Below are 12,724 nucleotides of genomic sequence, written 5' to 3'. Positions count from 1 at the left end.
GCACTAATACTAACACTAGTTTTAAAACTTAAACTAATACTAACACCAACATAATTCTAATTCTATTACAAATGTGAATACTGATATTACTACTTACACTATTACTAATACTAACACTAATACTCTTACTAACACTAATACTATTACTAATGATAACACTTACATTGATACTAATCCTAACACAAATACTAATACTAACATTGATGCTAATACTAACACTAATGCTAACAATAATACTAAAACTTATACTAACACTAAAACCCTCACTAATACTAATACTGATACTAATACTAACACCAATTCTACCAATAACATAATGTTAACACTAATACTATTACTAACACTAACACTAATACTGGTCCTAATATTAACACAAACACTAAAATTAACACTAATACAAATACTATACACTAATACTGATACGAATACTAACACGAATGCTAAAACTAACAACAATACTAGCACTAATACTAATCATACCACTATTACTCATGCTAACACTAATACTAACACTAAGGTTAACACTAACATAATACTATTCTAATACTAACACTAATGCTAACACTAACATAACACTATTATTAATCTTAATACTTATAATACACTAACACTAATATTAAAACTAGCATACTAATGTTGATACTAATTCTAAGACATGCTAACACTAACATAATACTAATAATAATGCTAGAACTAATACTGCTAATAACACTAATGCTAATACTAAAACTAATACTAACACTTAAACTATAACTAACATGAATACTAGCACTAATAATAACACTAGTTTTAAAACTCAAACTAATACTAACACCAACACAATTCTAGTACTATTACAAATGCGAATACTGATATTACTACTTACACTATTACTAATACTAATACTAATACTCTTACTAACACTAATACTATTACTAACGATAACACATTGATACTAATACTAACACAAATACTAATACTAACATTGATGCTAATACTAACACTAATGCTAACAATAATACTTAAACTTATACTAACACTAAAACCCTTACTAACACTAATACTGATACTAATACTAACACTAATTCTACCATTAACATAATGCTAACACTAATACTATTACTAACTCTAACACTAATACTGATCCTAATATTACACTAAAAACTAACACTAATACAAATACTATACACTAATACTGATACTAATATTAACACTCAAATTGACACTAAAATAATACTAATACTAACACTTGTTCTCAGACTAACACTGAAACTAATACTCACACTAATGTGAAAACTAACATAATACTAATACTATAACTAATGCTAACACGAATACTGATAGTAATATTAACACTAACAGTAACACTAATGTAATATTAAACTAACTCATACTAAAGACTGATACTATTACTAACACTAATACTAACAATAACACATACTAATTTGTATACTAATACTAACACTAATACTAATATATTACTAATGCTAACACTAATACTGATACTAATTCCAACACTAACACTAAAATGAACACTAATACTAACACTAATACTAATGTTGATTCTAATACTAACACTATGCTAACACTAACATAATACTAATAGTATTACTAATGTTAACACTAATACTGACACTAATGCTGATACTAATACTAAGGCTAAAACTAATACTAACACTAATGCTAACACTAATACTGATACAACTACTATAACTAATGCTAATACTAACACTAATACCATTACTAATGCTAACCCTAATACTATAACTAATGCTAACACTAATACTGATACTAATGCTAACACTAAGACTAACACTAATGCAAATATTAATAATAATAATAATTCTAACACTAATATTAATACTAACACTAACGCTAATACTAATACTAATACCATTACTAATGCAAACACTAATACTATTACTATTACTAATGCTACCACTAATATGGCACTAATACTAACACCAAGACACAGACTAACACTAACGCTAATATTAACACTAATACTAATAACCTAATAATAATATGTTAAATCCCAACTTAAAACAATCTGTATTCTGAAAGATTACAGGGAATTAGGTGAGAACTGTGATTGCCTGGTGGCCCCTCAAGCGTGGCCCCTTATGCCCCCACTCAAAAGTATGTGTTTTTGTAAGATAGGCGCCTGATAGGGCAATTCATGGCATTATGCATTGGGTCAGTTCCAGACAACTGGTGCGGACTATACACAAATCTATGTCCTTGTGAGTCTGATGTAATAGAAATGCCAATTAATGTTATATTAGCAATGTAACGGGGTTTGATCCAATAAGGCCTATTAGTGGGGAGGGATCAATTTTCAAAGCACAATCCTCAGATACCCCACTCGGTCAATAATTAACCTTTAGTCTGAGAAAAAGCACAAAACACACATCAATCTTGTGTGCTTACGAATTTAACTCAAATGTTTTTCACACTTATAATTTTCTTGTTATCAATCAAGTCCATCTGGTACAATCAAAACATATTATTTTAAAGGAAACTGTATTTCTGAACTTTAGTCACTAAGGTTCAGCAATAAAGTTTCCTTTAAATTGTGACATTTTTAAGTCTGTTTGTGTTGTGACCTGTACTGATGAAGTTTACCAGATGGACTAGATTGATATCAATAAAATTATAAATAAGTATGAAAAATATTTGAGATAAATTTATAAGTACACAAGATTGATGTGTGTGTTGTTCTTTTTCTCAGACTAAAGGTTAATTACTGTACCTCAGGTTATGTTGCCTTGTCTGTTGTACTTCAAAGTACACAGCAGTATCATGACTGGGTTGCTCCCCCTATATTGGGGGTTGCTGGGTTGAAGAACTGGATCTTGTTAGCCAATGTATATTCAAATATGCACTGTTTTATGGTCATTCCTATGCCAAATGTGGTCGTAATTATATGGGTTAAATGTAGCTAATGTTTTAAATTCTTGTTGATTTATCTTTGATTTAAATTTTTGTATTTAGTTTGTTAGTGCTAGACAACTAGTTTGTTAAGCAAAGTTGTATATATTTATAAAAATAAAAGAACAATCATCTTAACCCTTGCTCTCCATCTGCCCAGTTTCTAAGTCCCCTCTGATGTTTACTGAAAATTCATGTCCTGGGCATACGTTTATAGAGTAAAAACTATGTTTATTGATGTTCTGGGCTTTTGAAGAGTTGTCATTTAAAGTCCACACAAATAGTAAATGTTTATAGTTTAATCTCAATCGCAAAAGGACAACCAGCCAACATGTGTTTCGTCACAATGGGAAGTATCCCGTGACTTCTTCAGGGCTGGGAAGGATAGAAAAGGTCATTTTAAATGTAGAACCTACAAATTCGCAAGCTTGCACTAAAGCAGCATCTGATGTGATGGAAAAAACACCATGGTCAGACCGACCACCACCTTGCACTATGTGTACCATATACTGTTTATCTAGATGTTTTTTATTACAGGTACTCCTTGTAGAATATAATGTGCTTAGCATTTATGTCACTAGCGTCCTTGTCATCCCTTGTCACCATGCTTTGTCACTTCACCAAACACCACAAATTGTTGTTTTTTGTTTGCCGCTCCCTCAGATAACTTTCATATTTTTCCATTCTTTCAGTTCATTAACGCAAACCCACATAATTGTCGTATGCCACTTTTTTCATCAGGTCTATGTTATGTTTCTTTTTTGTGAAGTCACTATCACATGCCTCTACACCACTCCTATAGGGTTTCCACATGTACTGGTGTTTTTTCCATCACATCAGATGCTGCTTCAGTGCAAGCTTGCGGTTTTGTAGGTTCTACATTTAATATGACCTTTTGTATCCTTCCCAGCCCTGAAGAAGTTACGGGATACTTCCCGTTGTGACAAAACACGTGTTGGCTACTTGTCCTTTTGCGATTGAGATTAAATTATCAACATTTACTATTTGTGTGAACTTTAAATGACAACTCTTCAAAAGCACAGAACATCAACAAACATGGTTTTTACTCTATAAACGTGTGCCCAGGACTTGGCTTTTCAGTAACTTGTGTGGGTTTACACCCACACACATACAGGGGTGATAGGGTAATTCCTCTGACCTGGTAGCACCGTGTCACACCCACACTACAAATACCACATGCACATACAGCAAAGCACCACACTTCCTGGCACATTCAAAACCCTACTTTCAGACAACCCTCTGATGTTTACTTTCAGACTCTTTTGGATTTAATGGTCACCTCAAGATCAATCATCGCCTTCATCCCTGCCCCGCCCTCATCCAATGCAGGAGCACAGCAAGTACATGCCATCCACGCCTTGTATCTTGTTGCGTACTCATTATGTTAATTTTACATTTTCTGCATCAGACATTAGGATGTTGACAGCTCCTTTGAAGTCAATAAAGGGGCTCAGGACTAATAATGGCTGGCATAGGCCTCTGATGAAACATTCCAATGTTTCTCTTTATGTATTTTTAATTAATAGCATTCTACCCTCAGTGGTTGGAATGTTCTGATAGCCTAATAGCCCTTCTGACTCAGGATTTAAATACTTTCACCCTTGGGTTCAGGGCCTTTAACAACTGTTATTGCTTTTAGCAGTGGGCTATAACATGTAATGAGAACAATGGAGTAGTGGGGGCTCTACCGAAGAAAGTGGAGGGGCTCAGATTCAATAGAGGCTGGTATGGACCTTCTGCGACATTTCATTGTTTTGCTTAATACTTCTCAATTTATAATTTAGAACATTCTACCCTCAGTAGGTGAAATGTTCTAATAGCATTATAGCCCTTAGGCCTCAGGATGTAGCAGTTGCAAAAGACCCTCTGTCTTGATATAGGCCCTTGCCTGCAGCTCGAGCCAATAAATAACTCGGGTTAGAGGTCTTTAACAACCGTTATTGCCCTCAGCAAAGGGCTGTAAATCTTAAGTAATTGCTATATTATATGCCAGGCTTCAATTCCAACTTTACCACTTCCACTCATCACTGTGCTCCTTTCAAACTCTACTGTGCACACACATTCTCCTTCACACATATGCTCCACTTTCCAGGTTTGTTATTAGAAGATACTGCTTCTGATGACCATGCCGGAGATGCAAGAGACTGCTTCTGTCACCCATGCCGGAGCCTCAGACTCACCAAGATTCCGGATCCCCCCGGACTGCAGGAGCTGCACCAGAGCCGAGAGGCTGTCCATCTGCTGCTCACTCAGTTCACGCAGATCGACGCCATAGTCAGCGAGCACTGACGCTAGCTTCTGGACAGCTGCATCTGCTGGAAGACAAGACAAGATGTGAGGTGCCTCAAACCTGCAAGGTGTACAAAGGATTACAACCTCAGAGCAGATCTGTGGTAAAGGCTGAGATATGAGGTTAACGCTGAGGCTAGCAGTGCTCTGATGCCATCCTATCGACCCCCAAAGAGCGCATCGACTCTCCCAGTATTCTTGGAAAGCAGCCTCCTTAATGACAGTACTGCAAGGATATAGCATATTACCCATTGTCCTTCCATCCACTTTTTTTACTGTGTTCATCAGTGAAAGAAACTTTCACTTCTTCAACACACAGAAGGTGGCCCAGGCAAGGTACCTTGAAGCTGTGAGCTTCATCTCTGGGACTCTTCCCAAATGAGCTGTTGTCATGAGATGTTATGGATTACCGGCCACACGTGTATCAAGGGGGGACACTGAATGAACTGGTCAGGGCTACCAATGTGGTGATTTGCTTGGTCAAAGGACAGTGGTATAGCAGGGGTACCATTACCACGATACAAGCATGAAAACTGAGCCTACCCTGGCTTGATAGTAAAAAACTGACACTAAATGGACTGCAGTGGACCCTTACACATGGGCCCCAGTGCCGCTGCACCTGCTGCACCACTGACAGCTACACCCCTGTCCAATGAGGAGCTGCAGTGGGAAGAGAAACTGCAACAGTGGATCTCACCGCCATGAAGGTTGTTCAGTTCATAATCTGCACCAAACAGTTTTGAACTGAACTGAATTCCAGGGCCTGATGTGTGAGTCTCCATTCAGTGACCACAAGAGTACAGGGTTTGACCGAGCGCGGCATGCTGGGACCTACAAGCCAAGAGAAAACAAAAGGATGTGTGAGCATTCTCCTTTACAGACACAGCAGCTCCCTATCACAGCCTTGGCATGCATTGATTTCTGCCAGACCCTGAGATGCTTACATCATGTGATCAGCGAGCTCACATATCATGTGTTGGCATCTATGACTTTGTTGTGACGTAATATGGGCATTGAGTTGTGATAGAGGAGAGAGCTTTATATCCATCATAATTCATCACAAAACACACATTTTGTGATTTCAGACCAAAATCTTCACATTACTTTTTAAATTTCTTGATGGATTCCTTTCTGAACATGTTTTAATATTTTTTTTAATGGCTTCATCAAGCCCTGTCCCAGTTTTTAAATTTTGGTTTTGCTCCAACTGTGCTCCTATTCTTAACCTTTATTGTGAGAAATTCTTAGTTGCAGTGATTTACACATTTGAAAACCGTTTCTGTTTAAGAGTATTAAAGTACCAATATATCGATACACCCCGGTGTCTGGTGGTTTTTGTCGCTGAGTGAATGAATGAATGAATATGTATTATTGTATCAATTAACAAAAATTGTTACAAAAAGTCTCCTATATAATATCCGCAAAACTTACTTGCTACAATAGACTTCAGTAACTACTACAAATTTGATGTACTACATCCAGTAAAACAAATCCTAACAATACAGGTCATAGATTATAAAAACACTAAAACCCATGTATCAATTTATAAAAAGTACAGGGAATAAAAAGTGCGAGATGGGTACGCACCGGCTCTCTCCTTTTTTTTTTTAAACCGGGGACTTTTTCCCTGGGCAGAAACTTCACAAAACTGGCAAATTCGAATAAAATTTCAACATAGAGAGGCATTCAAAGACCTATTTTGGAACAGAGATTTCGACTAAGTGCAAAGTAGATACATCTTGTCACAGCATACAAATCAAAGTCTGGGCGTGCCCAAAGTGCAGTCTTAAAATTCTAAAGTGCAAGGTGCGTTACTTAAATGTTCTTTAACTTTGTGTGCAAATTTAGCAAACCTAGCCAGTTCCATCGGTGTCTCTAGGCTAAACAAGAGTTTCATGGCATCCTTGCAATTACGTGTCCCATATTTTAAAAACAATGGTCTTAGTAAAATGTGACGTGTGTGTGTTAGGCAATGGCATATGCAGACCAGATGAACCATGGATTCTGCATACTGGTGACATAGTCTGCAGGTGGTAATTGTCTCTAGGGATTTCCAGCACCTGTTGATATCTTTTATCGGCAAGGCCATAAGCCTCGCTGTTAAAATTTGCTTTAAAATTGTCTTATTTAATGCAGCGTCGAGGTATGGTTGCCATTACCGATCTTCATAGGAGCTTACAAGTATCCCAATATTACTTCTGGAACTATTCAACACCTTCATGTCTTCTTCCCTGGATAGTGCTCTAACTTGATTTTTTAATATAGATTTTAGTGTGCCAGGCTGATAGATCAGATCCTGCAATTTGGTCATGTCAAGCTGTAATGCAGTGCAGGCAGTTTTCAGGCCATTGCTCCATGAATTGTTGGCTTTCATAAAAATCATTTTCAGGATTGACTTCATAGTATTCAGAGGGGCCGCAAAAGCCCCTCGATGATACCGCACGAACGTTGCCCAATGTTCGTAGTTTTGCTTGTTCAGCCCAAATTTCAGTCGCAGCAAGATGTTACGTGTATGTGCTGGGATCAGGAAAATTAGCTTGTAGGCTCGAGAGTTGATATGTTCAAGACTATTAACAAAAGCCGCAGGGAATGCTAACTGGCCATATGTAATTGAGGGAAGCAGCTTGGCCCTTATAACTCTTCTAATAGATTTAGTTGTCGGGCTATTTAGTTTGGCAAAAAGCTTGCACAAGGCAAACGTCACTGCCTTGGCCTTTGTTTCGGCTGAAGCCAGGTAAGCTGTTGATTTCCGATTACTCATCAGCCAGACCCCTAAGTAATTATATTTGGTTACTGTTGTTATCTTCAAGTTGCCCAACCTCCAATGTTGTCCGAGTTTGTTGGCATACTTTCCGAATATAATTACCTTTGTTTTTCCTACATTTGCTCTTAGGTCATTCTTATTGTTGTAAAGATTTAATGCATACAATAGTCTTTGCATGCCTACTTTTGTGTGATCTAATAGCACCATATCGTCCGCATATTGTATTAAAAATAATCTGTTTGAGCCAATTTTCGGAGATAGAAGATTTGCATTGAGGATTGTTTTGGCAAGGTCTGCCGTGTATAAGTTAAAAAGCAAAGGTGCCAATACGCAACCTTGTTTTAGACCACGGTCTGTTGGGATCTTTTTAGTAGCAGAATTCATTGAAGTTTTCACCCGTACACAAGTTCCAGTATAAAGGCTAATTATTGCCTTTAAAAGAGTCTCTGATATCCCCCAACCTTGTAGTTTCCGCCACAACAGACTCTGATAGACTGCGTCTAAGGCCGCGGAGTAGTCCACGAAGCATGCAAATAGAGGAAGAGACTTTTTCTGTGTAGTCTGTTCTATCATGTTGTTGTAAATTGGCAGCGATTGGATTAGCATTAGCGGAATCCATCTGGTATTTAGAGGCTATCTTGTCCATGTTGTAGAATCCATTTTGTATTTCTGGCAGCCATTTTGTTTGCCATGTGCTCACCATGTGCTTTGTCCTCCCTTAGTGTTGACTGCTCTTGTAATCTGCCTAGCAACAAACTATATTTAGTATCCTCTACTTCCGCACATGCCCAGTTGAGTTTGCAGCTGCTAGTATCATGTAACTGTCAGGATATGTTTACCAGTGTTAGCAAACTGTCAACTCCTCCCACTTGTCGACTGTGCAGTTTCTGTATGACCATATCTGTGCATAACTCCTCTCAAGTATATTTGTACCGTCTTCTTTTAGCCCCTGAGTGGGTATAAAAGGACCATGGCCCTGCTGTTCAGTGTGCTACTTCATTCAATACCGAAGGGTGCTGTCTGAATGTAGTTCCACCTCATGAGGTCTATTAAACTCTGTATTTTCTATTTCAGTTTCTGTGCCAACTTCTTTCCAATAGTCTGAGGACTCTGTGCAGAGAAGGGTGAACCCCTTGCACTGGTAGGCCTAGCTGAGGCCTATTTTCTACAAATTGGCGCCCAACTCGGGGCTCATCGAGAACTCGGATGCCCGAAGGATTGGTCGCGACGAAGGATTGGAATCTCGCTCTGGACGTGATCACTGCCCGATAAGACCCGAGTCTTGGCATCCGCGGCGGTTTTTCCTTTCTTTCTGATCTGACCATCCAGGTGGCGCCGGTCCTTGACTGAGATCTCTTCTGTTGATTCGCCGTGCAGTGACCATTTGGTCGATTTTAGAACTTGGCAGGATGAATCTGGACACCAAGTGATTGGTAAGTGTCCTTCTGCGGCGCTTGCTGTTGGTTTTGATGCCTGTGATTGGTAAGGTAGTTTAGTAACGCTTACTGTGGCTTTGAGATTGTATATTTGTGTTGGCCAACTTGGTTTGTTTTGACATATGTGACTTGCAATTCACATAGGCAGGTAATGAGGAGAATTTTCTCTAACTGAATTTATTTGAACGGCACATCGTACTAAAGGTACCTTAAGTGCTACTTTGATTTTAATACTGCATATTCTGCACTATTTTTGGCATGCCTGTCTTTAGCACACTTCGTAGGATGTGTTGCTTTTGTAATGGTACCACTTTGAGTCTTAATGAAGCACAACCGCCCCCCCCGGAGGGGACGCCTAATAGGGATATGTACATTAAGTATGGTCTTTCTTCTATAATGTACAGCACATTATGGAATAAATATACGCGTAAGGATCCTGAGTTGCGTTGGCCTATGTATGGGTCATTTGATTTACGAAAGATTGAGTATGTGGAGCAATGTATGTTTTAACGAAAGACTAGGCACGATATGTTTGATTGTGTATGAATGTGGGAGAAAGAAGTGCGTGAACGGATGAAACGTGAGCAAGCCTTGATTGAAAAAGAACAGCGGAAAACCGTTTATGGGAAAGCATTAGAGTTAAAGAACAAAGAAATGAAAGAGTTGAAGGAGAGAGAAGATAGGGAGCACGCTTTACAGGTAACTGGCCAATACCCTGTTCGGAGGCCCCTTTATCCTATACTTATTAAACCACAAGATGATTCCTTATTATTAGATCGTCCTCCACCTCCGTATACTGTTCCTTCTGCCCCCCCCATGAGTTAGATGAGGACTCTAGTTTGGACGCGAGAAACTCGTTCTATGTTAACTGCTGCACGCTCGTCTCAGCTCCGATCTGCTGCTCGTAAAGCAGCTCATGGAACTGCCACCGCCCCTGAAATTCTTGATAGTATGAGAGGGTGGTATGAAAGGGAGCATCTGTATTTTACAGAGGTGTTTGCCGGAGAGGTCCTTGAGTTGTTTAGGAAATATTCTAAGGAGTTAGAGCCTAAGGATATAACAGATGATTATAAGCAAATGCGTGATGGTCTTTTTGTTTTCTCCCAGGTGGCTGATACAATCAGGCGTTTGGTTAAACTTTGTGTTGATGCAGTCCGCTTGCGAGAGGAGAAAAAGACTGCAGACGGGGCTGTGCAGACCTCTCAGACCGGCATGGCACAAGCTTCTACCTCCGGAACAGATAAGATTATGATAGTCCATGCGAAACCTATGCGGGAGGCCGCGCCCTTGTATGTTCCTCCTAAAGGACAGGGTACAAGCGATGATAAGGCCTCTCTTGATGCAAAGGGTTATTTTATTTATAATTGGGTTTACACTCCTTGGAATAGGACGGATGTTATGGCACTTAAAACTGCATTGCCTGATCCGCAGAAAAATCCAGCCGCTTTTTATGAGGAAGTTGAAGGTGCTATTAGTTCTTGCACTATGACTTTGCCTGATATTGATTTATTTTTTGGATTGATATTACCACCTGATATGTGGAGAACTGTTCGTAAAATTGATGATCAGGCAGCTTTTGGGGCATTATGGAAAGACTTAGAACGAATGGATGCCGAAAGGGAACCCGCACAGAAGCCATGTCAGTTAATTTTAGATCTCCCTGCAGCTATATTAGTCAAGTTAAAAACGATTATTCCTCCTAAAAAGATAGATTGGACTTTTTTAGCATCTTGTAAGCAAAAGGCAGATGAATCGGTCTCTGATTTCTTTACACGCTTTGAAGAAGCATTCCACGATTTTAGTGGCCAGTCTTTGACAGATGACACAGGCAGACATCTGTTTGTCGATAAATATGTCGCAAACCTGTTGCCAGGAATAGCTAGTCGCCTAAAGGCCAGTGAGAGTTCCTGGACCACGTCTTCCCCGGTCTCCCTTTTGACTATGGCCCAGTATTATGAGCGCCAGGAATTAGAGGCAAAGGGTAATGAGGACAAAAGGACTAAAGAATTGAAAATGAAGATTATGTTGGCTCAGGCTTATGGTCCGTCTTTCAGAGGTAGCGATAGGGGTGGACGTGGGTCTTATGGTTCATCTTTCACTTCTTATACTCGTTCGAATTTGTCTGCTGACCAGTGTGCATACTGTAAGAAATTTGGCCACTGGGCTTCGGATTGCCCAGCACTACGTGCTCCGCAGTATACACGTGGTCGGGGACAAATGAGAACTCGACCAGGATATTCAGGGCCTAGAGGAAACACAGGTGATCGTGCTAGGTTTGATACTAATATACGTGGGCAGGATGGGTTTAACACTTTTGATAGAAGGAACCAATATCAAATGTCTGATTATGTGCCATCTGATTCTCAAGATTCTGCTCATGCATAGGATTGCCTAAGATGGGGTAAGGAATCAGTTGAAGTTCCAGTAGATCAGAGGGGTCCCCATGTTACAGCAAATGTTCTGGGCTCCACTGATCAGTTTCTGGTTGATACAGGAGCTACTCGTAGTGCCTTCTCTAAACAATTGGTCCCAAGGGCTCCCCTGTCTGACTTAATCATTACATCGATAGGTTTCGATGGAACCCCTTCCCTTAGCCCATTGTCGCAACCACTTGCATTCCATGTGGATAAATTTACTGCTCCATGTCCATTTTTGCTTTCCCCGAATACACCAGACAATATTGTGGGTCTTGATATGCTTAAGTATTTCAGGGCTACGATACGCTGTTCTCCAGAAGGTGTCCGTGTTATCTTGAATGACAACCATCCTGTGGCGGAGAGAGCTTGTCTTGCTAAAGAGGATGTTGCATTAGCCTCACTTCCTAGTACTTTGTGGGCTACTTCAGATACTGATGTAGGGCAAATGGTTATTCCACCAGTACACATTAGTGTCAAGGAGGGCGCTGTATTGCCACGTTTGCCTCAATACAAAATTTCACAGGAAGGTGAAGAAGCAATCACATGTATTGTCCGTGATCTTATTGCAGTGGGGGTTGTTGAGGAAGTTCCCTACAATATTTGTAACAGTCCGATTCTTCCTATTCTGAAAAAAGATACTGACACTAAGGTCTACAGATTTATTATTGATTTGCGAGAAGTTAACAAGATTGTAGTACCACAATACCCCGTGGTTTCTGATATAACCACACTTCTTACTCTGGTTCCCCCAACTGCGACTACATTTTCTGTGATAGATTTGAAGAATGCTTTCTTTTCGATCCCTATTCATCCTGACAGCCGATATTTGTTCGGTTTTACCCTGAATAATCGATCGTATAGATTCTGTAGAGTTCCTCAAGGCTATA

General features: G+C 39.3%; 1 protein-coding gene across 5 annotated transcripts in view; it reads right to left on the bottom strand.

The window, feature by feature from the left end:
• The window catches only part of PTPRN (protein tyrosine phosphatase receptor type N), a 472,242-nt gene that overhangs the window by 181,716 nt on the left and 277,802 nt on the right, over positions 1 to 12,724 (bottom strand). For 4 of the 5 annotated variants that reach the window (XM_085650116.1, XM_085650114.1, XM_085650118.1 and 1 more), the window contains exon 7: positions 5,112 to 5,246. In XM_085650116.1, coding sequence (XP_085506242.1) covers positions 5,112 to 5,246 — 135 coding nt within the window. The remainder of the gene's footprint in view (positions 1 to 5,111; positions 5,247 to 12,724) is intronic. The other variant, XM_085650115.1, reaches the window with a different exon arrangement.

This window comes from Triturus cristatus, chromosome 3_2 (assembly GCF_964204655.1).
Source record: "Triturus cristatus chromosome 3_2, aTriCri1.1, whole genome shotgun sequence".
NCBI classification, from domain to species: domain Eukaryota; kingdom Metazoa; phylum Chordata; class Amphibia; order Caudata; family Salamandridae; genus Triturus; species Triturus cristatus.
Note: the sequence above shows the minus strand (reverse complement) of the source record. Positions and strands in the feature narration are given on the sequence as shown.